The sequence below is a fragment of the Trichophyton benhamiae genome (genome assembly GCF_000151125.1).
Source record: "Trichophyton benhamiae CBS 112371 chromosome Unknown contig02322.0, whole genome shotgun sequence".
Classification (NCBI taxonomy): Eukaryota; Fungi; Ascomycota; class Eurotiomycetes; order Onygenales; family Arthrodermataceae; genus Trichophyton; species Trichophyton benhamiae.
This window is the reverse complement of record NW_003315077.1, coordinates 18,356-44,300: the sequence shown is the minus strand read 5'-3', so window position 1 is coordinate 44,300 and position 25,945 is coordinate 18,356. Positions and strand designations below refer to the sequence as shown.

The window sequence follows — 25,945 nt, the reverse complement described above, 5'->3', positions numbered from 1 at the left end:
ACTGGTGTCTACAGGAGTCAACAGCTACGACTGGGGTGAGCATGCCCTGTTTTGCCCTGCTCGCCGTCTTTGACCTGCTGCAGGCAGCCTCATGGGTGCTTCGACGGGGGCTCTGGGCATGGCCAATTGCTGATATCTCGACTGTTGACAGGCAAGGTTGGCTCCGAGTCCGCGGCGGCCAGGTATGCAGCTGCCACGCCTATAGATGGCTTCTCGGTGGAAGCAGACAAGCCATACGCTGAGGTAGAGCCGTTGTTTCTATTATTATTATTATTGTCGTTGTTGTTGTTGTTGTTGTTGTTATTATTGATAACACTGTTATAATGATACTGACAATATGTGTAGCTGTGGATGGGAACACACCCTTCCCTGCCGTCCAAGGATTTCGAGACCCAGAGGACATTGCTCGACCTGGTACAGACGAACAAGGCCCTCATGTCGACGGAGATAGTCTCTCGATACGGTGGAAAGCTGCCCTTTCTCTTCAAGATTCTGTCTATCGGCAAGGCGCTCAGCATCCAGGCCCATCCGAACAAGAAGCTGGCGGAGACTTTGCATGCCAAAGACTCGAAGAACTACCCAGGTATTCAACAACAGGCTTCATCCGGGACCGTGGGAGTAAGCACTCTACTAAAACGTTATACAGATGACAACCATAAGCCAGAGATGACTATTGCAGTGACTCCCTTTGAGGGTCTCTGTGGCTTCCGTCCGCTCGCTGAGATCGTCCACTTTCTACGAGCTGTCGAGCCACTGCGAGATCTGCTTGGCAACGAGGCAGCAGAGGCCTTCGAGAAGACCGTCAGCGGCCAGGAGACAACTCAGGATGAAGAGGCCACGCAGAAGAACAAGGCTGCCCTCAGAGAGGTCTTCACGAAGCTGATGCAGTCGTCGCCAGAGTCCATCGCCAGCGCTACCCAGAAACTCATCAGTGCCGCACAGAGCTCGCCAGACAGCTTTGCTACTTCTTCCTCCTCCCCAGATACTAACCCAGCCAACCCCTCAGAGCTCGCTCAGCTGGTCGTCCGGCTAAACGGCCAGTTCCCCAACGACATCGGCCTCTTCGTCCTCTTCTTCCTCAACTTCATCAAGCTTGAACCCGGAGAGGCCATGTTCCTCAAGGCAGACGACATCCACGCCTACATCAGCGGAGACATCGTCGAGTGCATGGCTTCATCCGATAACGTCGTCCGAGCCGGCTTCACACCCAAGTTCAAGGACGTGTCTACCCTAACCAGCATGCTCACTTATTCCTATGCACCCATCGAGGAGCAGAAGATGACCCCCACCGAGTACCCGTACATGAAGATGAACACAATAGCCTACTCAAGCGCATCGTCGGCCTCGCTGTACGACCCTCCAATCGAGGAGTTCAGTGTCGTCAAGACCGATCTCAAGTCTGCCGGTGCTAAAGCAACCTTTGAGCCCATCAACGGGCCCAGCATCATCATCTGCACCGCCGGCGAGGGCAAGATCAGCGTCGGTCCAGCCAAGAGCTTTGACATGAAGGAAGGTCATGTCTTTTTTGTTGGTGCTACGGCCGAGTGTGTCATCGAGAGCACCGTCGACGGCAAGGACTTAACCACCTTCAAGGCTTTTTGCGAGCTCGACGATGGCCCCGTCAACGGCAACCTCTAGCTTGTCGCTATGCCTAACTCAACACAATGTTGACTGCCTTTTTTTTTACCTTCCAGCCTTTTCAAATGGATCATTCTCTACCGGCCCTTTCGACGTAGTTTTTCCGTTCTTTGTCCATCACGAAATATTCCCCATATTCCTCTTTATTTGACAGCATGCTGCTGTCCCAGCCATGAGAAAATGAACATAATTAACTGCTCAATCCAAATATATATTTTATAAATAACGACCCGCAACCCTTTATCGCTTATGTAAGCAGATCTCTCTCATCCCCCTTAAGCCTGCTTCCCCCTGAGTATAATATTCTCCCCCGACGCCCGATTTCTCCCCTTAACTCCCTATAAGCTCTTCCTTTTACCCATAGGCCATTATTTTCTTTACATATGCGTTTGTACTTAGCTAAGGACATTAACTATGTTCCCCATTTCTACTCCAGAGTCTGGGGGGCTGGGGATCATTTCATGTGAAGCTTTCCCCTTGCATGCGCAGAGCCTTCTCAATAATTGATCTCTCAACCATGATCGCTGTACTTAGCCAAAATATTAATATATATTATTACCCCGTACCCCATGTAACTCCGCTTGTCGCGATTCCGGGGATGAAATAAACAGTCAATTGAAGTGCTTGATTCTATCCGCTCAGTCAAATACCATAATACCAGTCCTGCAATTATGGCGGCGGAGAAGGCCCTTGTCCCCGTCAACTCCCCCGTAAAGCTGACGGTGCGAGAGAAGCTTGACTTGCTACGAGCCGGTCTCGGTCTGCTTGCGACTGGCATCGCTGCGGCCGTCACTGGCCTGGTGCGCCAGCAGGATGGCGCCAGGTCATACAGGACTCACATCCGCCATGCGGTCGTTCGGCGATTCCTCTGGCGGATGTCCATAAGGCAGCTTCAGTAAGACAGTTTCCCGAACGGCTCTCATATTGCCAATATAAAGCCTATATAGACTGACCTGTTGACCCGGCAGCTTCATCTATCCATCTACGGCGCAGAATTATGAAACGTTCTCGAAGAAGCGTCGCCTCAAGCCGGATACCGTGCAGCTTGAACATGGCGCTCAGGGGCACTGGATTGGCAAGAAAGACGCAAAGAACGTAGTGGTCTACTTCCACGGTCAGTACATATATCTAGCGTACCTATTATAGGTATATATATCACTAACAAGAGCATATAGGCGGTGGATTTGCGCTCCCTGCATACCTGGCTTACTTCCAGCTATACGCTGACATGCTCAAGAAGCTCAATGCAGCTGGCAAGGACGTCGCTTTCTTCTTCCTCTCATATACCCTCACCCCTGAAGGCGTTTATCCTACACAGCTACGACAAGCCGTCGAAGCTCTCCGCTACATCATTGTCGAGAAAGGCCGTGAGCCTCAAAATGTCTTGATTGGCGGTGACTCTGCAGGAGGGAACCTGACGCTGGGCGTGCTTTCGCATCTCTCCCATCCGCATGAAGCTATCAAGCCGCTAGAACTATCCGGTCCACTTGGGGGTGCGTTCACCATGGCCCCTTGGGTCTCGATGGATAAAGATTATCCCTCATACACCAGCAATGCGAAGAAGGATTACCTCTCGATGAAGAGTGGAGAGTACTGGGGCAAGGCGTATATCGGCGACGGGAAGCTGGACAATTATATCCAGGCCAACCAGGCACCGGTGGAATGGTGGAAGGACGTCAAGACCAAGGCGCTGCTGGTGTTTATTGGAGGGGATGATGTGCTTGTTGATGCAGTCGGTCAATTCGTTGACAAGAACAAGGTAAGGCGAGGAGGATGCATTCTTCCATCCATCGATTCTGACTCTAAATGCTAATCTTCTGGTAATAGTCTGCCATTCCAAATCTCAAGTATGTTGTTTGCGAGGGTGAGCCACATGTTGGTCCTATCTTCAATCGTATTATGGGCGCAAAAAAAGAAACTGGAATGGGCAGCACATTGCGGCTTTGGCTCATGGAGAAGTTGCCGTAGCGGATAGACTAGACGAAGACGATAGCCACCTTTATAGATACCATGCGTTTTTGCTTTCATATGATACATGTTAATAATGCCTAGCGATGTTCAAAGGCGTTACCAAGGTTACAAGAAAGACGTAGATCTTGGGATGGTAGAATTGGATAAACCGTAAACTTCATTATTATTGGAAGAAGCAAACACCAGGTTCTATGTTGTGAAATCAAAGATAACTAGGCCTTGACGGAGTATTTTGCTGCAGCTGTGTCAAAGAGATCCGACTTTTCCTTCAAGTCGGTAAGGAATGCATGGTCAGGCTGGACCTTGCTTAGTCTCCTGCATTTGTCTATTAGCAGGGTACCGAAAGTGGACAATCTCGTAGCAGTATTTGACTTACTCTGTCAGCTCTTCCTTGTCCTTTCCACTGATAGCATTCAATACAATAGAGTTTGCGAGTACCTGAGGATCTTCAGGATACTTCTGGAGAGCAGACTGCAGTGCGGCTTCTGCCTCCGGTATGCGGCCCAAGTGCAGTTCAGACACTGCTTGACCGACTATTGACAGTGCGGAAGTAGTGCTGGGGACGGAAGCGAGTTCTTCGTAGACGTAGAAAGCAGCCTGGTACTTCTCACCACCCTGATTCAAGTCAGATATTAACCTTTTTGTATATTGTACTGCATTTCATGCGTATCATACGGACGTACCACTCTCATACCAACCCACGACTCCGCCAAGTTGACAAGCAACGAATCCTGTGCCCATCGTCGAGCTGCCTGGACTTCTTTCAGAGCGAGGTCGGATCTATTCTGCTGGAGGTGTATCTGGACAATCAAAGCGACACTATAGTAGCCGGACTATCAGCCATGCATTCATGTCGTAGGCAGCGTACGGAGAATGTAGCACTCACGCCTCTAGGTTTCCTGAATGTTTCGATAGCAGAGCCAACGCCTCGGCGGTCTTGTCTTGTGCATGCAGGACCTGGCCAGCCAGCACCTGCACCGCTGCATTATCCTCATGCTTAGCTGCCAGGTCTTCGGCCAGCTTCAGGGCTTCTTCCTCGTTTCCAGAGACATGTTCCGCCAACGCCGCAACAGCATCCAACTCCGGTGTGTCTCTCTTGGCTCCCAGGCTCTTTAGCACTTCGTTACTTTGTCCAAGAGCAATCTGTGCTCGCAGCTTAAGGACACGGGCGGCAAGGGTGTTTTCGGAGGAGAAAGAGGAGGTATCGAAGTCGACTACTTCCTGGTACTGCCCCTGGTAGAAGGCATTGTGGATGTTCAGGAGCTCTTGTTTTGAAGAAGCAAAGTTAGCCATGCTGCCACACTGCCATTGGGGGCCCGTACTCACCTCCTTCTGCTGAAAAGGGATCCATTATGTTGGTTCGGAGTACCGTCGTGTAGAGTGTATACTATTCCTGGGCCAACTTCTATATTATCAACTATCTGCTTTGGCTTCGGTGATAACGAAGTGCCACCTGCACCTTTTTCGACGCTGACTAAGCACTGACTAAGTACTGACAAGTCGATGACTAAGTGGTGACTAAGTGATGACTAAGATACGGCCGTCGGCTGAAACCAAACACGAAACAACTAACTTCAAAACATCGAGAAAAGTGATTCTACTGATACAAACAATACAAAAGACAATGTTTGTTCAAAACATGCCATGGTTGCTTTCAAGGTCCTGGAATATCCCGTCCCACTGGGTATAATCCGTTGCACTGTTGTATTCCCACACGTTTCCCCATAAGCCCCCAAGCGACCCAACTTCCGTGTTTTGGAGGGAGTTTCCATCCTGTGGATACCCGGGATACTCTATGGGGGCTGATTCTTTCGACGCAACCATTGGTTCGTTCCTGGTCTGACTAGCGGCAGGCTTGGACTCGAGGTTAATAATTGATAAGAGGCCCCATTTTGCAGCAACCTCTTTGAGCTTCTTCAGGCCTCGCGCAGCCACCACACTACTCTGAGCCGCTGCCTCCAATGCTCGGCAGCACTCAAGGACTTCTTCAGCCCGTTCCTCTGATCTCGGCTCGTTCCTGTTGAAATGATAGTCCATAGCTAGGACTGTGGTGGCCAGGAACAGCTGATATGCAATGGCCCAGACCTTGGACGGGCTTGGAGTGGAAGGGCCTACGCTATTTCTCATGCGCCGTTCGATCTCGAGCACCACCCGAGCTGACTTGATACATGCCATACGGGAGTATGCATAGCGGGGATCACGAGCTCCAAGAGCAAGATACGGCCTATGCAGACGGGTTATCCTTGTGCAGGCTCCAAACTGGGCCATCAGTCGCTGCCATTTCATGTAGGGCCGTTGCTTGTCCAGTTCTTCTCGTTTCTTTTCTAATTCTGCAAAACCTTCGCCCTCGGTCTCGACTTGGAAAAAGTATGGTAGCGCGGCGAGGAATTTGTTAATCTTCTTGTCAAATGCAAGTATCTGATCGTACTCCAGTTCATGAATTCCTACACCTTCCCTATTGGCACTTTCCATGAAGTCCACAAGGAGCCTGACGAGTTTGCATCGAAGGATAAGATAGGTTACCTCTGTTGGCTCAGTCAGGGGCTTGTTCGGACAAGTAGTTGGTGTTATTTCGTGATCATCCGCATTACTCGGCAGATCCACATGCATCTGATCAGGTTGCACTATATAAACACCCAACTGAGGTCCTGATATGAACGCATATACCCTATACCGCATCTTAGCTTCAACATGATTTATATTTCTGTGGGATGATTAACATCTTACCAGTCTGTGGATGCAATGTGCCACCAGAGACGCCGTTTAATCTCCAGGTCCAATTTATCATATGGACCTTTCTGGCGCAGTCTTTTGTTTTTCGCCGAGTCCAATTGATGTAGACCCAATGCCTGGGCAGACATATACATGGAACCCGCGAGGGCTCTGGCCGAGCGGATAGCTCCCGTGTTGACGAGCAAACAGATACCAATCAAGGTTCCGGTTTGGATGGACTCCACAGTAGGGTGTTCCAAATGTTTGGCCTCTGCTAAAGCCTGACTAGCCATCCCGATATACTCCCGATGAGATTTGTCTCGAGATGTGTCGGATGTACTGAAGGCCGAGGTTGACTGGGAGAAGAACTTAGCCAACGCAAATACTGCACAAATGAGGGCAAGAATTGGGAGATTCGGTGTATATCCCGCCCCCAATTGTTGGTAAGTCTCAAGGAGATAACGTCTCAGCGTTGGCATATGCAGCAAGCAATAAGCCCAGCCAACATGCTCCTGATAATAATCCACAAGCTCGACTGCCCGTGAGTAGGGCGGCAAGAATGCCTGAAGCTGAGGACATGTTATGCCACCCAGTCCAGTGGTACCTGACCAAACCCCAGGAAACTGAGAGCTGTCTCTATCTGGTTGCAAGAGACTGGTGATAATTCGAGACTGTTCATCAAACGTTATTACCTCCCCGAAAAGCATTTTGATGGATGGAGAAAGGAAGACGGGGTGTGCCGAAAAAAAAAAAGACAAGTACTTACGGTCATATTATCGTCATCCTCATCGGCTACATCATGGCCAAGTTTGCTGCCGTCCACTCCGATAACTGCGGAATCGAAGCCGATTCCCTCTGCCTCGATGTGGGAATCGGGGAGAACCTTCTCCTTAGCCGACGTCTGGAAGGCCGGGGGGGCTGATGCACTGGAGCTCAATGCATCCTCTGTCTTTGATACCCCTTCCACAGGGATGCCAAGCCTCTCCTCTATCCTTTTCACTCGCTGTTCAAGGCTCCTACAAGGGCGGGTGAGCACAGGTCAGACATAGCGTTTTAAGGTTTGATAGCTGCTAGCGTAAAAGCAACGAGTGCACCAGCACTCCAGCTTTAGCAACATCTCCGACAGAGGGCACCATCTTACGTTATTTGAGCGGCCTGTCCGTCCACAGTGGACAAGGGACCGTCGTGTTTTGTCTCAACTTTCCGGACTAAAAGTAACGTTACTTCATTAGCTAGTCTATCTTCCTTGCAACATCGACTGTCATCCTCATTTATTCAGGGCTGCACAGCACAGCACTAGAAGCCACAATATGCAACTCGGAAACTCCGCAGCGTCGAGCCCGGAGCCATGAACCACTCACTATACGAAGGGACGCATTCTATGTTTCGCTGGCGGCAGTTTGCGCAGGGAAACTCTCTTGTGCACTTGAGCTTTTTGCTTCGACAGAATCGACACGAGACAGGCTCCTGTCGTCTCCAGACCTTCGGACTGTCCGACGTGGTATCTAGCGCGCGCTTCATGGCTGTTGTATTGACATTAGACCAAAAGCGGGGATTTGAGACCTAAACCCGGAGCATAGCCACTGCAAATTATCTCGATAAAAGGTTCTGCATGAATTCGCATTGTCCTGGGCGTATTTTCAACTTCTTTTTGTTGTTTTGAGGCAAGTGGCTTCGAAAGGGGACCCTCGGAAATTCCGCGGAAGATGCGGGTTTTCCGACGCCACTCCGGCTCAGCTAGCGCATCGATAACATCCATTGGGCAAATGGAGGCTGAAACAGTTGGCCGGCTCAGTTTTGACGAGATATCCAACGGCGGGCTGCTGAGTGCGGAGCCCGGCCATGGGCTGTTTGGTGTTGTCTCGGGTTCCGGCGAAGGAGAGAGCCAGCTGCCAGCTCGTCGTCAGGCCGACATTGCTGGAAAAGTTGGCCTTCCATGGGGATAGTTTACAATATGCGAAATTGCCAGGGCCCATGCATCGTTATGATGCCCCTCCTGATGTCCGTAGCTGGCTTGTCTTCATGTCCACTTGCTACGGAGAAAGAGAGAACCCGGGGCCATATATCAAGGCTATGGAGACAAGCATCCGCTTTCGTGCTGCTGCATGATTATTACTATTTTCTTTTTTTTTTTCCCGGCTTGGGTCTGGTTGTCTCTTTCTACAGCTTACGGAATGGGTTACTCCATATATTGTCCGGCAAGAACCTTGAGGTACCCATTACCCAATACCCATCCATACAACAAGCTACATTGGTCGTATGCTCTCTGTTATGGATAGACAGTTACAGCAAAGCCAATTTTTCCCGCATCATTTGCTGCTGTATGACAGTGGCAATGGCACCTGGTGGGCTGGAAATCTAGTCACTGCAGCTACATGTGGTTTTGCTTTCCCTCTCCTTTATTTTCCTATGTTAAGTTACACACGCTAACCGAACGGTTAAAATATGCTATTATTAGCATATAGGGAGAGCTTGTGCTACACGGCTTGTCGACTCTGCCTACACACGACACAGCAATGAGAGCCAGTTTAAGTCTATACACATTCTGTAGGGTTTGTTGAAAACTACGCTGCGTTACACAGGATGAAGCTTGTTGCCGGTTCTGGAATTACCTTTCGGAGCCTTACGGGGCCATCTAACTAATAGTGAGAGAACTTCTGACCAGCATAGCCATCACTGAGCAACTCAGTTTGACGGCTCGTTGCTGGTTCCTAGTTGGTCGTAGTATATCTGACCCTAGAACGTTGCAAAACACCCCTAGCTCTTCAAGTGCGTTCAATATATGAACTATGAACAGGTTTCTTTAAAAATATTGTAATTAATTGGCAGAAATCCACAGTTCGAAGACCTTGGTTCATACCATCACTGGAGCCCTTATCCCCGGCACGTCAGTATCAGCCTTGTAATCAGGTGGTCAACCGACTAGGTAACAAGCTGACTACCGATGATTTCCAATTCACGGTTGTACAGCCAAGCACAAAAATGCATCTAATATCGCTTCAGGTGTGCCCAGTGCTAGTGCATGCAAACCCCGCCATCAAAGACTTAGTACCCTGTCAACTCCGCGCTCTTGCTGAAAGAGAAGAAAGATGAGTATAACATATCTGTCCCCATCCTATCCAACTACAGAAATTCCGTTTTGGCAAATATCGCTATCAGACTATCTTAGTATTTGAGAATTCAGTATTACTATCCGCACAATATACTCAAACTAGATTGACTAGATAACTTCGAGCCACTATTATCTATATAAATAAAATGGAGGGCGAAGACACCAATACCAGCCAAGGTGACAAAGCTCCAGTGCTACTATCCAACCTCAGCCTCCTCTCCTCATCTGCGAAGGCTGCCAAAAAATATCGAGAAGAAAGCAGTGATAGACGAACAGCTCTTGATGAAGTAACGCCGGTCGGGAGATTAGATGGGCAAGATAGCAGAGCAAGCCGGTCAGGGGAGGGAATCGGATCGAGCTACGATGGAGTGGTAGAGACCGCCATCCCTATAAGACCCGAGGATGCGTTTCAGCTGTCGTCATCAGCGAAAGCAGCCAAAACCTCCAGAGAGGGGAATATTAGTAGACGGGAGGCGCTTGGCCGCCTAGAGGGTCGTCACCAGGGAGAAGGGACCGATTTAGGAGCCAGTACAGGTCGTTCAAGTTACGATGCAACTGCCCACACTGCCATCACTATAAAACCGACAGATGCTTTCCAACTGTCGTCATCAGCGAAGGCAGCGAAGAAATCACGACAGGAACAGGCGGAACGACGCAGGGACCAGGAAGTGGATGAGTAGTCGAGAAATCTTTTTCTAACTTGTTGCTGCAAATGAGAGTGGTGTATAGTGGAGAATTATATGCAAGGCAACTGTGGCATGTCGAATTCAGTGCGAAGTTGTCTATCATAATCAGCTCTCTGTTGCAACTTATGAGCAATAAACGCGTGTGCATCTGTGGTGAAATATGGATAAGAAATTCTGTAAAAATTTGGATCTGTAGCATGACTTCGCTCAAACTGTGGCTGTATACGGTCGTAGAAGATGGAAAATATTCCAGTCGGACTCTGGAGTGCCAAAGAATACCAGAAAGTCCCGTTACTCCAGCCCTGATGCATGGTTTTAGAGATACTGTCGGACCCACCGCACATCCGTTGTTCCTCTTCTTGTAGGACGGACATGAACTCCAGTCGCTGTGTATTATAAGCATCGTCATTGATTTCATCGACAGCTTGACTGGTAAGCCATTCAGGCGGATGTAACATTTCAATGGGTTTTGCACAGGCCCACTCTAGATCAATTACATACTTGATATTCCAGTCCTTATCGACTAGGATATTGCTTCTGTGAAGGTCATTGAGCATATAAACGAACGGGCCATGGGATAGCTCAGGCCTGAATAAGCGAGGGGCTACGACCCTGAACATTGTTAGAGCAGACATTTGGTCGATGCAATCTTGTCGATCGATGGCTCCGTTGGGCTGGTGTCGAAGGCGGTTGTCGTGCAGTGAGATTGCACTGGCCAGATAAGAATCAGCTGAGGAAAATGTGACTTCTCGAGGCATATTAAGTGGAATGTTGCAGTTCTCCATGTCAGCGACTTCGAGGGTGAATGGTCGGTTGGATAGCTGGATATAGCCGTGGTCGTCTATTATGAACGAACCAATTCGGGGCAGTGGAATACGGGCGATGTCAAGGAGTATCCTTGATAAGCCTCGATAAAGGTTAGATCGAAGCCTGGCGTCACTGCGGCGGTCCTCCCATGTGCGGGAGAGCATGGTACCCTCAGCCTCCTCGATGTAGTCGATCAGTATATATCCGGCTCCTACTGCGTGAGCAAGAGACTGAGTGCCGGTTCTCCCACGGGGGACGTATGTAGAAGGAAGCGGGTAGGCAAGCAACCCCAAAGCAAAACGGCGGATATGTTCTATATATCGACGTATAATTGGTAGGTTCTCGATAGCGGTGAACTATAGAAGGGTACAACAACGATTAGAACCGACAGCGAATAGCAGTATTAGAAATAAGGACATACAGTTTGACCCGTTGACAGTGCAAAGCCATGCAGCTTTGGAATTGGCACAGAGGGACAGTTCTCCTGCAGCCAGGCATATGTCCCGGCCTCACACCGGATCTTCTCGTCCGCATTGCCTCGTCTGAAAAGTTCGCCAACGCGATGGGGGAGAGGGAACCGGATGAGTGCCCGCCTACTACCGGCAACGATGATGGGAATGCAGACATTAAAGCTTCCCCAGTGCCAATCGTTGAAGTCGGAGGGCACGAAACATGCTTCTGGGGAGAGTCGAAGATGGTACGCAGCAGCTTGTTGTATGAGGCTCAAGTTGGTCTGTAGTCGGGTGAAGAAAGTGACGGATTGGGGGTAGAACGACAAGGCGTGGAGGATGTCAGTCTCTTTCTTTGATGCAGAAGAGAATGTGATCTCCCTGCGCATCAGACGGCGCTTCCTCGCCATCTCTCGCCATCTGTTTGTTAGATATCTTGAAAGTCGAGATCAAAAAGAATGAATAGATGGAAAGAAGCTCTAAGGGACGTACCTTGAGCTAGTTATGTAATAAAGATCACGTGATTGTGAGTGATAGACTAAGCTAGAGAATTGAGAGCTCCTGATTAGCTTATTTGGACAGATATACACGTGACGTGGGTATAATGGGTCCACTAGGGGATAACCTTAAAGTAACCTTATATAATCTTGAAGTCAATTTTACTTCTTGTTTACTACCCCTTGGATGCCTTAACGAGGACTTCTCACGACCTATTCCGAGGGAGCAAGATATATCTGGAATCACAATGGCATTCTACTACGCCAATGCCCTACACAAGCATAACTGGCTCGGTGGGGGCGCCGCCGCTTATGTCTATCACGTCAGCCCAACGATTGCAGTGAAGACCATCCGCCTCGACCTGAGCGATCGGGAAAAGGAGTCGTTAGAAGAGCACCAGTTGACCAAGGACATAGCGTTTTACAAGCTACTCAATGAGCGTCAAGACCGTTGCCCACATATAGTTGAATGCTTCCTGATACTCCCCGACCATCTATTTCTATCATTCTGCTCGAGCGGGGCAATAGGAAAGCGATACTATGAGCGTCAAGAGCGAGAAAACGACCACCTCTTCGGTCGACTGCTACGGGTGAAGGGATAGGAAGACCCGGCCCTGGTGGCCCGATGGGTGCAACAGCTTACCTCTGCTCTGGAGTACGTGGAAAAGATGGGCTACTGTCACAACGACCTGAGGCCAGGCAACTATCTTCTAGATGCAAGGCTAAATTTAAAACTGACTGACTTTGGCTGTGCGACCACCATCGGCCAGTACCTGGAGTATACCGGAGCGCCGTGGGCGGCGAGGTTATCCGGTGGTCCGCTGCAGGGCACTTTTGGGCTCTGCTCTGCTAGGACGGAGCAGTTTGCTCTTGGGTCGATGGTGTATTTCCTGGTGTATGGTCACGAGCCGCATGAGGAGAAGAACCTTGAAAGACCAGAGCTTATTCGGCGATTCGATAAGATGGAACTGCCTGAGCTGGACAGTCATGAGGTCTTTGACGGGCTGATATGGGGGTGTTGGTATAATGTGTATCCTACCATGGCATTGGCGGCGTATGACTTTAAGCGAAAGACCAAGGACATTGTGTCAGTCGTAGGGCGTAAGGAGGACGAACCAGAAGCCATGACTATCAATGACCGGGCGAAGGAGACGAGAATTTGCGAGGGTCTGGTTCGCAAGGGGATACTGGGAGCAGAACTGGCGTTTCGCTTCCAGCCGTTGTGGTGGAGGTATCTACATGCCACGAGGAGCCGTTTCATCTCGCAGTGGCACTTCCTGATGGGCCTGCTGGGGAATATCCGGCGCTGGCTACCACTCTGACTGCTGAGACCTTGTAATTGTAATGTTTACCCCCTCTCCCTGTTCCAGAGTTGTTCATTTTTGTCCTTGATTGTTCTTTTGTTGAAACAAGCTAAAAGAGCCGCATATGACACGTGAGTGGTATCACGTGCAGTGGAAGGTCAACCTTTGGATCGCGAGAGGCGAAAAAAGGAGAAAAGGAAACAAACTGGAGATACGGAGGGGAGATAGAGAGATAGAGAAGAAAGGATAGTTGGTTGGTCGTCGGCCAGTCTAGTCCCAGGCTTGGATGGCGATGGCGACGACGATGGCAAAAACCGAAAAAAGAGCGTGTGGTCTTATTCCTTTTTCCCAGACTGCACGCAAGCAAGCAAGCAAGCAAGCAAAAGACCCGACCCGAAGACGCTAACTAGTCAGCTAACAGATCATCTAACAGGTCATCTCGCAGGCCATCGAACCAGGCGACGAGGAAGGGAGCCAAAAAGAAAATCGTGGTGGCGACAAGAAGAAAAAGGCCCGTTACACTAAACAAGGCCGAACCAGAAAAGCGAATTATTGGGTTGAACTATACTTGTTGAGAAGAAGAAAAGGTATTATTGTATGTGATGCCACGACCTGCCATGCCATGCGATGCCATGCCATGCGACGCGATGGCCGATGCTAGAGACTGTTATTATTAGCAGCAATAGACTTCGATTTGCACGCCTTTTGACATCCCTTTTGAGGGGGAAGGAGTGTCGTTAGAACTAAGTGTGAGTGAGATGTTGGGGGGATGAGCGACGCGACGAGGACAAGGCCGGGAGGGTTGGGATGGAGCTGATGGACCCGGAGACTTGCTGCTGGAACCTGGAGACGGAGCTGGATGGGCGATGGAGACAGTCTGGGGGAGCGAGGAAGACGGAAGTTTTGTGGGGGATGCGAGATCGCATCTCAGCTCCATCTCAGCTCCATCGACAAGGACATGGACAATCTTGCACCCAAAATCAGCGACTCCAGGGTGTTCTATGCTTCCATCTCGTCGGCCTTCTTATATGTATCTGCTTCGACTTCTTCCTCTCTACGACACAACACTACTTCTGCCTCTCCGACCTTCTGCTGCCTCCCTGCGCATCCCCCGCGCCCGTCTCTCTCCTTCAGCAAAACTCCACCGGATACGAAGGCCTTACCTAATAGTGTGACATGTGACTTTCCGACGTATCAAAAGTGTTATTAAATAAATTACGCCGTGACTGTGATATTGCATTATGACGGCCATTAAGAGTCTTACTTGGAAGACGGCTAGCAGCTCCACCTGGTGATAGCAACAAGGTTCGATGGAAGAAGCGAAGAAGGCGAAGAGAAGACGACAGTCGACTAGTGAGCGAGCCTCGCTACCCAGGCTATGCATCGAAGGGACAGCAGGAGGAGCGAACAGTTACGTAAAAGGCCTTCCAGAAGCAAGCCAGACAGCAAGCCAAGATCGGAGAGAACGAACTTACGGGAGAAAATAGCACCGCCTGTTAAGCATAATACAGGGCATGGTTGGCGAGGTTGAGTCGAGATGGGGGTGGTAAGGGTGAGGGTTGAGAGTAAGGGTAAGGGGCCCGGGGGATCCATGTTACAGGATGATAGATGATAAGACTAGCAGAGGTAACCCCAGACTGACCACAGAAGCCAACGGGCCAAACCAGACAAACCAGACAGACAGACAGACAGACAAACACACGCAAAAGAGGCACGCCCACTGGTGATGGCAACGGGTATCTCCGTTGATACAGTGGGATAGTGGGATTATGCTTCTACTTAGCCACATCACTAGCCTGAAGAGCGTCAGCTAGCAGATAACTAGCCGGAGGTTTAGCTCTCGCCAGCAAGCACAGTAACTAGCTCGATAGGCTAAAGGCTATCCAGCCCATTGTCGCCCAAGCAAGCCAGCGGGGACACGAAGCAAAGGGGGGAAACAAATCGCTCATTTGAACCCCGGACGAGCTAGCTAACTAGCGGGCGAGTTCGTGAAAGCTGCGGATTTCCAGAATATTCCCTGTTCGGGCAACTTGCGCCGGCCATGGAGGATGCAAGTGATAGGACGACGGCCGAGGGTGGCCGGGGTGCGGCGTCACGACTGAGCATGTCAAGAGGGCCAGCGTAGAGGGTTACAGGCACTTTGACCCTTCCAGAAGGCGGTTTGATGCATGGATGCATGGATGGATGGATAGATGGATGCGCGGGAAGGCGTGGAGAGGAGAATCCCAAGCATGGCGAGGCGCATCAACCTCGAGCCTCTACATACTACTTACAATACAGGACTCAGCATCCGTACTTTCAATGCTAGGCTGCTTGTTAGTTACCCGCTGATATCCATCTTCCCCGGCCAGCAAGCCCCAAGGACAAGGGGCGTCGGTAGGAGAAATGAACCTGGATATCCGCCTGGTCGGTTGGCTGTCTTGCTTTTTGGCCCTCCTCCCTAGCTGGAACTTTGAGGACGGGAGATTATGTGCATCCCCTGGCGGTCGTTTTCTTCTTTGGTTCAGGCGTGACAGAGTAAGGACTTGCTTCGAGCGACGGTTAGAGGACGGCGGGTATTCCAAGTGGTGGAGCAGCCCTGCCAGGGCGGAAGAGGCTCGCTTGACGACACCCTCTTTTTCTCGCTTCGACTGGCGGCGGAGGAGGTGGACTGACTGACTGACTGACGGGCGGTTGGTTGGTTGGTTGGACAAGTCGCGGGATGCCTGCTCGATGCTTGTCTGCTTGGTCTGTCTGTCTGCCTGTCCTGGGGTGTCTGGATGGGTGGAAAAAGGGCCCATCTCCATCCACCTACATATATATACATGACCTTGGCGCATCTTGGGTCGGTCCTTGGTCCTTGGGTCTTTGTCCTTGGGCTTCTTTCTGGCACGAAGCTGGTCAAGGTCAAGCTGCTGCCGGAGAGAATGCGGCGTAGCTGTTAGTCGGTGCAACCCGACCTCGATGCTACTGTCATCTCAACCCTATCACCACTAACTAGCTACCACCACTGGCCGCCGCCGACAGATCTTCGCCGTCGAACGCCCGCCCTGGTTGAACAAAGCTCGCCCTTCGATGGCTTTGCGGTGGCGTCAGCTTATTTCGTTCCCTCTCTTTTTCCTTGCTTGTCCTGATTGCGCTGCCCATCCTTCCTCTTGCTTCGTATATACGCCCGTCAGCTGTCTTCCGCCGCCGCTGGTTGGCCGGCTGCCCCCCTCTGGCCCTCCAGCAGGCGAAAAAGCAACGAAACCCCCCCCCGGGCGAGTTTCCAGTACAGAGTTTGATGTATCTGTACGCTTGTTGCACTTGACTTTTGGTTCCCCACAAAGATGCCTGCAGTTTAAAATTGGATGGAAGCGTAACCACCCTCCCCTAGTCGGCTTGACTCTGGATCCCTGGTTCGTCGAACGCCGGTTGGTTGGTAGAGCCAGAAACAGATCCAGCCCAGAAGACGAAGAAACAGCAGCAGAAGAAGCAAAGAAGGGTCAAGTCCGGGGGTGGACCATACTACTAAGTAGGCATGGCTCGAGAGGCAGGCCATGAAGCAAGGAAGAAGCAAAGAGGAGGCCGATGTACAGTACTTTGACCTGGCACGCCGCCGCTCGAAGGCTGGTGATATAAATAAATATACATCCAGGAGGATATATATAAACACATATCAGTCTCACCTCGACGGTTGACTTTCTTTTCTCCTTCTTTTCTCTTCTTCTCTTCTTCTCTTCCCCTTGCGACAGGTCGTGTACTTCTTCTTCTTCTTCCTCCTCTTCTTCCCTTCTCCCTCGTCCCTTGTCTCTCCCTTTCTTCGTCCCTTTCTCTTGCGTCTCGGGGATATCTCGCGATACCACCCTCCCCCGTCCGTCTCCTCCCCTCCCGTCCCGTCGCAATCCAATCCATAGAGAAAGAAAGACCATGGACGAGAAGACAGATATGGCTCCGGCCTATGACAACGGCCCGCACAAGGCCGTCGACGTCAAGAACGCTGCCTACGGAGAGGCCGCTGACCTCTACGGCGATGCTGAGGCCGCCGAGCGATACGGCTATGTCGCCAGAGGGTATGCCATGACTTGAGTCCTTGCAAAGGAGAACCAATGCTAACTGACGGCGACAGGCTGAAATCCCGACACATCCAGTTCATCGCTCTCGGTGGAACTATCGGTACTGGTCTCTTCCTGGGTATCGGACGAGCGCTCACCCAGGGTGGCCCGCTCTCGCTGTTGATCGGCTACACCTTTGTCGGTCTCGCGATCTTCGCCATGGTAAGCCTGACTCGTTCAATTCGTCTGTAGAATGGCAGATTCTAAACGGTTTGTAGATGATGTCTCTCGGCGAGATGGCTACCTGGCTGCCGCTGCCCGGTGCCATCCCCCAGTTCTGCGCCAGATACGTTGACGCCTCTGTCGGTTTCGCCGTCGGATGGAATGTAAGTCTCTCTCCTGCCTCTCTCATTACTCTCAATGGTAAATAATGGAGTCGCTAATGGAGAGCAGCTGTGGTATCAATGCTCCATCACACTCTGTGTCGAGATCTCAGCCGCCGCTGTCATCATCCAGTACTGGCCCGGCGCGCAGGACGTCAACGTCGCTGCATGGATCGGCCTGGTCATCGCCATCATCGTCTTCCTCAACGTCTGGGCCGTCTCGGTCTACGGCGAGGCTGAGTTCATCTTCGCCAGTATCAAGATCATTACCATCGTCGGCCTGCTGCTGCTCGCCCTCATCATCGACCTCGGCGGCAGCCCTACCGGTGACCGCATCGGCTTCAGGTACTGGAAGAACCCCGGAGCCATGAACCAGTACTTCGGCACGGGCGACAAGGGACGCTTCCTGGGCTTCTTCTCGACGCTCGTCAACGCTGCCTTTTCGTTCGGTGGTGTCGAGGCCGTCGCCTGCGCTGCCGGTGAGGCAGAGAACCCGCGCAAGAATATCCCCAAGGCCGTCAAGCGAGTCTTCTGGCGTATCCTCTTCTTCTACGTCCTCGGTGCGCTCTTCCTGGGCATGCTGGTGCCGTACAACGACAAGAACCTGCTCACGGCGCAGAAGAACAACGAGCCCGGTGCGGCTGCCTCCCCCTGGGTCATTGCCATCCGCCGTGCCTCCATCCCCGTCCTGCCATCCATCATCAACGCCGTCATCCTCACCTCGGCCACTTCGTCTGGAAACGCCTTCTTGTATACCGGCAGCAGATATCTCTATGGTCTCGCCCAGAACCGCCAGGCGCCTCGCTTCCTCCTCCACTGCACCAAGCAGTAAGTCTCATATCTCTTCCTCGTGCGTGTTCTGTATTTAACTGACAGTACCTCCAGGGGCGTGCCAATCTATGCCGTCGGCGTCACTGCGTCCATCTCCCTCCTGACCTTCATGGCTGCCACCACCGGCTCGGCCCAGGTCTTCATCTGGTTCCAGAACCTGACCACCGTCGCCTCGCTCTTCAACTGGGTCAGCGTGCTGGTCGCCTACATCCGCTTCCACGCCGCGCTCAAGGCCCAGGGCGTCGACCGCAACACCCTCCTCCTCAAGTCCCCCTTCCAGCCCTACCTCGCATGGGTCGCCCTCATCTTCTTCTCGATCATCATCTTCTTCAACGGCTTCGACACCTTCAAGCCCTTCCGCTTCCAGTCCTTCTTCACCGCCTACATCGGCATCGCCCTCTACTTCGCCCTCCTCATCTTCTGGAAGGTCTTCAAGCGCACCCGCTGGATCCCTTCCGCCGAAGCCGACATCTTCACCGGAAAGGCCGCCATGGACGCCGTCGAGTGGCCAGAGCAGATCCCCCGAAACATCTTCGAGAAGATATGGTTCTGGATTGCATAGTCTCTTCTCCTTTCTCTCTTTCTTCTTCTTCTTTTTTTTTTTTCCTTCAGACGGACCCTAGATTGTGTCCTTTGCGTCTTTGTATTTGATACCTCTTCCCTTCCATCCCCGCTTCTCATGCATCTGATCTGATCCCTGTGAAGCTTCGAGTTAGCATGCTTCAATATACCCCCTTCTCACTCCTACCTATCTTCCTACCTACCCTCACGATATACATCATGTACACTCACGCAAGCAATCATAAGAATATCCGACACGCATAATGAAGTCAAAACATGAACAGTCCACTCTTCGTCCCACGCAGTAGAATCCGTCAAGCGAAAGGAGAAAAAAAAAGGAAACGTAAAAGCAAGCGAGCAAACATAGGAAAAGCCCGCAGTCTTATATATACACAATTACTCCCGGGCGAGAAATCTCGCATCCAACGCCTTTATGAGTAATTCTACGCACAAAAAAAAAGGCAGCCTGTCCTGCTTGCTCCGCCGTGGAACCATCGCACGCCCTTCATGCCTTGCTATCCGGCGGCCTCTCGCCTTTCTCACTTCGTACTCCGTATCGTCTCCATCGATGGCCACCGAAAAGTCGACCACTTGATCCGCTTCGTCTCCACCCGCGGCCAATAGCACGCCCGGCATCCCAAACCTCAGCCGAAACAGCATTATAAATACATTTAACTACCTAATCGCGCGCGCCGTAGTGCTTAACTCCGTGGGATGCTCCTGTCTGGCTTCCATTATTCATCCGTCTATGCGAGGCTCACTCAACCTATCTCCGGCCGACACTGTTCGTCCTCCAGCTGTTTAGCTACGGGCGGAGCGATAACTACACCAGGAGATTCTGAATAACATAGCTGACATAAACACCATTAGGTAGCTAATGGATACCCATTGAAGAGAGGAGAAGGCTTCAGAAGATACACAGAAAGCAGCAGAAGACCAACTTTTGACCCTTCATCTGCCGTCTTCACTCGGCAAAGAGAACAAGAGACAGCCTCTTCGTTTCATCCTCCAGCTCTCTCATCGTCGCAAAATCCACATTCTAGCCCGAGTCGATGATCCGGTCCAGGGCGCAGTCATCTTATATACTAGTCGGTAGCTCCGCTGGGGTAACAGCCGGTATGGTACTAACCTTTGGCAGCTGCTTGAACACATTCATTTCAAGATAGTTGGACTTACTTCATGTTGCTGGTTGAAGAAGGCTATTATGTTGTCTATAAAATAAAGCTAGTAATGCACGAAACATCTGACAATTCAAACTGCTATTGGATAAAAGCTACTTTGTTGATTTATTGATTTAACTAAATACATTTATCTATATACTTCATAAAATGATATAATAACATGAGACTGCCAATGCAAGATTTGTTGTATGTCCTTGATGATGGTAGTCGGACCCGACGCATTATGGGCGTGTGACCCTGGGTGTAAAAAGTGGAGTAACCCTGACATAATTTATCATCTCTTGCAAAACCAATTTCATATCGGGTCCGCTGTATTTCACACCCACCACTATGGGGCCATGACGGGGGCGCTTATAACAGTATAAAAGCTCAGTTCCATATTTTCTGGGGGCCGGCTGGTCCACGATAATATCGGTAAATGAAGTTAACTCCACACATGCACTGCCAGGTACCTCGGGGATGTTATAAAAATCAACACTATACCTGTAGTCACCAGGAGGCTGCCTTAGCAGGAAGACTTTGAAATTGGTCAGGACGGGGAAATTATCCCTGAGCTCCGCAAGGACCGCCGACCATCCAGGTGTCTCCAAATAACTAGACTGAAGACAAAGAGTCCGCAAGGTTGAACGATATTGTCGAAGAAATTGAATGCAAGGTTCCGGTGCCGGCCAACCTGCATTCTGCAGGATAATTTTTTCCAGAGGAGCACATCGATCAATAGAATCCCAAACCCGATTATCAAGACCTTGTTCTGATCCTGAATATGACACGAACTTCAAACTCTTTAAACTGGTGGCAGCTTGGATTATTTCACCTAACCAGTCCAGATTGACAGCTTGTTTATCGCATTCGAGCGAGAGGCTTTGAATATGGGACATCGAGGAAAGGAACCCTGGTTTCTCAAGATCCTCAATGCCCATATAGCTGTCATCCATCACAGGGCTCGACCTGTAGACAATGGCAAGGGAATTAAGTGGTAGACCAGTCTCGGCAATGATATAGGTGAGAATTCTAATGGCTTCACAGGGTTCTATTCGGTCTTCGGTCGAGTATTGCTCGGTGTAATTGGTGAGTTCAAGTGACTGAAGGCTTACGAGAGATAATAAAATATCGCGTATCCTTTGAACTGCAGGCTGAGGGATCGCAAGATAGCCTTCGAGGTCTCGTTCCCATGAGATGCCACCGCCCAGAACCCCTGAACTACGATCAGGTGACATCCGAAGTGACTGGATACGACGATTGAATCGTGAGTCTTGAGATATAGCCTCGAGCTTACTCAGGCTTTTTTCCGAAAAACCCAGCTTCATTTCGGTAAGGAGTGCAGCAAAGTAGAGCTGTGTCTGCTCATAGCAGGTATTGCACGTAAGCCGAAGGGAAAGCAGATCCTCAGGTTCCAGAAACGAAACAATATTTTCAAGCAGTTCTGCTGGTAGAGTTGAAAAGCCACTATACTGACAGCTTTCAGCCGGTCCCTTTTTAGTGGGCTCATCTTCTGGTCGCGGGTGATATGATGACCGAAGGGTAAGGGACCTGAATTTCCGGATCAGCCTTTTAAATTTGGTCAACTCCATGTCCTTCCAAAAGGGCGGGGTAACTGGGCAGCAGTAGCTATAAGAAAGGAGTTGGTTATGTTTGGAAGAGAGAATATTTGAGTATGAACAGCAGATTTTGGTCGTTTCTGCGCTTTATCACTGAAAAGCGGCCAGCAAGGCTGCAACAGCCGCCGCGTGGCTAGAGCCGGGATATGCCTGCCAACACGGGGAGTAAAGAGCTCATGCTTTGTTAAACAGCAGTTGTAGGATGACCTCGCCACTATGTAGACTCTCCATCCTTACGCTCGCTATCCAATGGTATGTGGTACTTAGTGTTGGGCGTTGGACATTTGATGTTGGATGTTGGAGGCTGGAAGCTGGATTACGTCATCCATCCTCCAACGGTCCCCATGTGGGTCGGCCCGAAAGTGTAACCCAACTCTTAACAGGTAACTAACTAGTTAATTAACTGATCTTGAAGTCTGATTGGCTAACCAATTTAATAACTCATACCTCCTAACTAACCAGTTACTGGCTCTCTAAGCAATGTCTATATAATCAGCATGCAGAAAGGAATGCTACATGGTTATTAATGGTGTAGTTACAGTCATGCTGTAAAGTCCTTAATAATTTTAGCCATTAGCAACAGCTTCACTGGCTATCAATATACTACTATAACTAACTGCTAAGCGGCAGGGAGTTCCAATTATCCTCAGGAGTCTACTTTGTAATGCAGATTTATCATACTGCACGTAGGAGAAATCAATGTGTCATCACCCGACATCTTTTTATTTTTTATATCCTGCATTGCATTTCATCCATACTTGGAAATTAATAGATCATGTAACAGACTATGATGTCCAGGTACCTACAATATATAAAGAGATTGCAATGATGGACAAAAATCATTAGAAACCCAAGCACTCATAGCCATCCTCTTCTCCCATATTGTCCTTCATATATGAGATCCTTGCAACTATACGTTATCAGAGACCCTTAAGTACAAATGGCAAACCAAACAGCGTTACGATGGTTCGTGCTCTTAACTGGGCTTTTCCTTTTGATATGTCAGGTGATAGCCACGCCAGTGGAGAGGTATGTTGTCTTCTTAGCTCCATACGGGATACTGAATTAAATACATAATCTCATGTTGTTTTTATAGTAATGGCATTGGTACCTTAGGACATCTGGAGATCCGAGGTAACAGTCATTCCAAGGGCAAATCGACCAACAAGAACGGAGGAAATAAGGGGAAACAAAACTCTCCACCCCCGACACGCCCTACTCCCACTTCCACATCACGACCTGCCCTGAGCAAAACAACGAGCACTAGCCCACCAACATCAACGTCGACATCTGCCCTTGTGCGGCTCTGGAGCTCGATTCCAGAGGCTGATACAGTCAGGATAAACAGCGTCATGGGTAGAGAAACTGACCCCGGTGTGACGGCAAGGCTTCGGGCAACTTCGTTATATGGTTGCACAGCCATAGTCGTTGTCGATGAATTAGGAATGGTTCTCGGCCATATTGCTCAAGAAGGCAAAGGAAACAACATATACACCTTGGAATCGATACCACAGGTCGGGGAGTATCTTACGACGTTTGTAAAGCACGGGGGCTTAGTGTTTGACTTTGGCAGAGAGACTCACGCAATAATCTACTATTCCAGAGGAAAGGCTTCCTTTACAGGAGGCAGAATCGACATTGGGCTTAACTGCATCAAAAACTATCTTGTCACCCTAGGCGTCCAGGAAGCAAATGTGCATTTCTCGCAGTATACATCAGGCGGCCCTACCGTCGGTCCTCGCAGCAAACTTGTGGTGGAAAGTGTCTATAACAATAACGCAAGGAGAACAAACGTATATATTGCGAAGGAAGACCCTATTTGGCAAAGAGACTTTACCAAGCCACTCAGGCCAGCGCGATTCAACTTTCAGCCGGGACCGCCACTTCCTCGGCTCTCGCATAATGATCAGGTGGCCTTTGAAAGGCACTGTGATTTCGCAGCCGGTTAAGTTGTGCCGAGGGTATTTTGACCAGTTGGTTGGCGAGTTGAGCAGGAGGATGGTTACCTATTAACTATCTAAGTAGTCAACTTGCTTCCCCCATGCCCGTTAACTATTTGTATGGCTCCTCAAGCAGCCTATAGATGCCACGATACAGCCAGTGTTTAGTTTGATTCTTCTTTTGCGGTGGTTGAGAATTGGTCTTAAATCGTTTTTCTCTAAGTCAGTTAGTTATTCAATGGCAGTGATGCTCGACGTTGGATGTTGGTCAATAATGGATTATCTTACAATATCCTCCTTACCTCCTCTTCCTAACCACATTTTCCATTTCTATTCTATAATATTGATTTATTCCGTCCCAAAACATCACATCCCGCGCGAAAGTGACCGAGGAATCGAACTTTACAAAAACAAGGATGCTTGGGTAACTAACCATGATAAGCAGATTCAGCAAAATAATTCAACCACCCACTGTAATTCCTTGGAAGCGCACGCCAAGTAGTATCCGGGGAACATTGATTCTGGTGGTAGATTGCATGTTGAGCAGAAAAAATCCAAGTCCTATTTCTTCCTGTTAACACTCTTTCCACCACTGAATCCCCATGTTCGTGTTGAGAGCACAGATTTCAGCCGAAGTGTTCTATAAGGCAACCCTATTCCCGAAATTTTTGCAGGACATCCAAAGACACAGAAGGTTTCGGCATAAGTGCTGGCAAAAAGGGCTTGGGCCGGTCTTGTGCATTATTTGATTACCCACATGCTGATACAGCGGGGAAGGGCTTGCAAGTTTAAGTGATAACTCCTTTGCGCATGGTTTCCCCAGAAGATATATCCTCACTCACAACAACAGTCCATCAAATCTTCGCTATAACTAGTTAACTAGTTATATTTGATACCCATAAGCGAATAGATATTAACTTTTGAAGAAAGTCGCTAAATAGAATGGAATTTAGAAAGTAAATTAAATGATAAAACAATCCGTAATCTGATGTCTGGCTTTGAGAGTAAAAGGGGTTTGCCCAAGTTCCTTGAGTGTGGGAAGAGGTGCCTGATTTGTCAGCTGGCCGGGTTTTTAGCGCGCGTTTTTCGGTTATTGGCGAGACAGCGACCATATTAGCTACGTCGTAGCCCTTCTACAAAATAGAGAGAAAAGAGATCATTTATTTGAAAGGATTCCATTGAGATATGAGCTCAACAAGGACCATCTCAGAAGCCAAGCTCGGTTTTCTTCGTGACCAAATTCGCGTGCTGTCGGCGCCGCTCAGCCCGTCCCCTGACTGGCGCGAATACGGTCCTGCCGCCGAGGACGACATCGGCGAGAAGGCCATCAGTGAGGCATTACAAAAATGTAAATAAGCTGCTGTTATATATACCCTCTCACTTGCTTGTCAGCTCGCGCTTCTTTGCCTTCCATACATGTCTGTGAGCCCTTTGTTGACAGGATAAAAATGCAGTCAACACACTTTTGAAACAGCATAACCGTGCCGTCTTCTCGACACAGGCAATACATCATGTCTCCCAGCAGATTGAGCGGCTTTACTGGAATTCTATCAGCCCGGAGTTTGGCCAAGAGGGTTCCCGACAGCCTGACATTGACAAGGGAGCTGATCTGACGAATGCCAGGTATGCCGAAGATTGGACATTGTGAAAATGTACGTGTGGGCTGATTCTTAACAAAGGAATATCGCCAAATTACCGGATGAGTGGCTTGAAGACGGGGTAGATGAGGAGGACAAATCTCGGTGAGGGGATCTACTTGACCCGCAATATACGTTTATGCCTGCAACGGATGATGCTTACGCAGGTGAAAAGATATAAGCTTCTTCGAGAGAGACTTGTCAAACTTGACGCTGAACGAAAGAAAAGGGAGGATAAGCTACTCCAGTACAAGCACTTGAAGAGCTTGTTGGAACCGTTTGAAGATCCCTTGAATACCATCCAGCCTAATCTTGCTACAAGAGATGGCGAACTCGGGGCAGAGCTAGACCGTATGAGGATGTTGCTGGCCAAGGTCGCAAGCAAAGTTGGGAAAATTCAGAGCGACACTCAAAACTCCGAGAAAAAAGAAGAAGAAGAAGCTATTATGGACACAGACGACAAGCTAGCCAGACTGCTTGATATGACTTGAGCTAATACTTGTTCTTTATATCTGATTTCGTGGAGAAGGCGACAACCTTGAGAAGACAAACCTGACTCCAGGGCTAAAAGGCCTGGCAGTAGGTAGTGAAGTGGAACAGAAAACGTACCACACATACCCTCGCA

General features: G+C 49.8%; 13 protein-coding genes across 13 annotated transcripts; 8 read left to right on the top strand and 5 right to left on the bottom strand.

Annotated features, from left to right (window-relative positions):
* Positions 1-41: 41 nt before the first annotated feature.
* ARB_03605 (mannose-6-phosphate isomerase, class I) lies at positions 42-1,638 on the top strand (the record flags this gene model as incomplete). Its single annotated transcript, XM_003010121.1, has 2 exons — positions 42-182; positions 346-1,638. 2 exons carry the CDS (start codon positions 42-44, stop codon positions 1,636-1,638), a joined length of 1,434 nt encoding a protein of 477 aa, XP_003010167.1.
* Positions 1,639-2,309: 671 nt separating this feature from the next.
* Positions 2,310-3,606, top strand: ARB_03604 (lipase/thioesterase family protein; the record flags this gene model as incomplete). Its single annotated transcript, XM_003010120.1, has 4 exons — positions 2,310-2,533; positions 2,607-2,752; positions 2,814-3,397; positions 3,466-3,606. The coding sequence occupies 4 exons, from the start codon at positions 2,310-2,312 to the stop codon at positions 3,604-3,606; spliced, it is 1,095 nt and encodes a 364-aa protein (XP_003010166.1).
* A 215-nt stretch (positions 3,607-3,821) lies between these two features.
* ARB_03603 (uncharacterized protein) lies at positions 3,822-4,902 on the bottom strand (the record flags this gene model as incomplete). Its single annotated transcript, XM_003010119.1, has 4 exons — positions 3,822-3,924; positions 3,986-4,224; positions 4,293-4,428; positions 4,496-4,902. The coding sequence occupies 4 exons, from the start codon at positions 4,900-4,902 to the stop codon at positions 3,822-3,824; spliced, it is 885 nt and encodes a 294-aa protein (XP_003010165.1).
* A 339-nt stretch (positions 4,903-5,241) lies between these two features.
* On the bottom strand, positions 5,242-7,457 carry ARB_03602 (C6 transcription factor, putative; the record flags this gene model as incomplete). The annotated part of the gene is made up of 4 exons (XM_003010118.1): positions 5,242-6,277; positions 6,337-6,992; positions 7,088-7,324; positions 7,416-7,457. 4 exons carry the CDS (start codon positions 7,455-7,457, stop codon positions 5,242-5,244), a joined length of 1,971 nt encoding a protein of 656 aa, XP_003010164.1.
* Positions 7,458-8,027: 570 nt separating this feature from the next.
* On the top strand, positions 8,028-8,267 carry ARB_03601 (uncharacterized protein; the record flags this gene model as incomplete). Its single annotated transcript, XM_003010117.1, has 1 exon — positions 8,028-8,267. The coding sequence occupies one exon, from the start codon at positions 8,028-8,030 to the stop codon at positions 8,265-8,267; it is 240 nt and encodes a 79-aa protein (XP_003010163.1).
* Positions 8,268-9,579: 1,312 nt separating this feature from the next.
* Positions 9,580-10,113, top strand: ARB_03600 (uncharacterized protein; the record flags this gene model as incomplete). Its single annotated transcript, XM_003010116.1, has 1 exon — positions 9,580-10,113. The coding sequence occupies one exon, from the start codon at positions 9,580-9,582 to the stop codon at positions 10,111-10,113; it is 534 nt and encodes a 177-aa protein (XP_003010162.1).
* A 56-nt stretch (positions 10,114-10,169) lies between these two features.
* ARB_03599 (uncharacterized protein) lies at positions 10,170-11,785 on the bottom strand (the record flags this gene model as incomplete). The annotated part of the gene is made up of 2 exons (XM_003010115.1): positions 10,170-11,282; positions 11,348-11,785. The coding sequence occupies 2 exons, from the start codon at positions 11,783-11,785 to the stop codon at positions 10,170-10,172; spliced, it is 1,551 nt and encodes a 516-aa protein (XP_003010161.1).
* Positions 11,786-11,979: 194 nt separating this feature from the next.
* On the top strand, positions 11,980-13,194 carry ARB_03598 (uncharacterized protein; the record flags this gene model as incomplete). The annotated part of the gene is made up of 2 exons (XM_003010114.1): positions 11,980-12,462; positions 12,511-13,194. The coding sequence occupies 2 exons, from the start codon at positions 11,980-11,982 to the stop codon at positions 13,192-13,194; spliced, it is 1,167 nt and encodes a 388-aa protein (XP_003010160.1).
* Positions 13,195-15,434: 2,240 nt separating this feature from the next.
* Positions 15,435-15,995, bottom strand: ARB_03597 (uncharacterized protein; the record flags this gene model as incomplete). The annotated part of the gene is made up of 1 exon (XM_003010113.1): positions 15,435-15,995. The coding sequence occupies one exon, from the start codon at positions 15,993-15,995 to the stop codon at positions 15,435-15,437; it is 561 nt and encodes a 186-aa protein (XP_003010159.1).
* A 699-nt stretch (positions 15,996-16,694) lies between these two features.
* On the top strand, positions 16,695-18,965 carry ARB_03596 (proline permease, putative; the record flags this gene model as incomplete). The annotated part of the gene is made up of 6 exons (XM_003010112.1): positions 16,695-16,732; positions 16,818-17,207; positions 17,264-17,411; positions 17,468-17,612; positions 17,686-18,400; positions 18,458-18,965. 6 exons carry the CDS (start codon positions 16,695-16,697, stop codon positions 18,963-18,965), a joined length of 1,944 nt encoding a protein of 647 aa, XP_003010158.1.
* Positions 18,966-20,366: 1,401 nt separating this feature from the next.
* ARB_03595 (uncharacterized protein) lies at positions 20,367-21,716 on the bottom strand (the record flags this gene model as incomplete). The annotated part of the gene is made up of 1 exon (XM_003010111.1): positions 20,367-21,716. One exon carries the CDS (start codon positions 21,714-21,716, stop codon positions 20,367-20,369), a length of 1,350 nt encoding a protein of 449 aa, XP_003010157.1.
* Positions 21,717-22,706: 990 nt separating this feature from the next.
* Positions 22,707-23,692, top strand: ARB_03594 (uncharacterized protein; the record flags this gene model as incomplete). The annotated part of the gene is made up of 2 exons (XM_003010110.1): positions 22,707-22,772; positions 22,895-23,692. 2 exons carry the CDS (start codon positions 22,707-22,709, stop codon positions 23,690-23,692), a joined length of 864 nt encoding a protein of 287 aa, XP_003010156.1.
* Positions 23,693-24,868: 1,176 nt separating this feature from the next.
* ARB_03593 (uncharacterized protein) lies at positions 24,869-25,811 on the top strand (the record flags this gene model as incomplete). Its single annotated transcript, XM_003010109.1, has 3 exons — positions 24,869-25,031; positions 25,138-25,306; positions 25,496-25,811. 3 exons carry the CDS (start codon positions 24,869-24,871, stop codon positions 25,809-25,811), a joined length of 648 nt encoding a protein of 215 aa, XP_003010155.1.
* Positions 25,812-25,945: the final 134 nt, after the last annotated feature.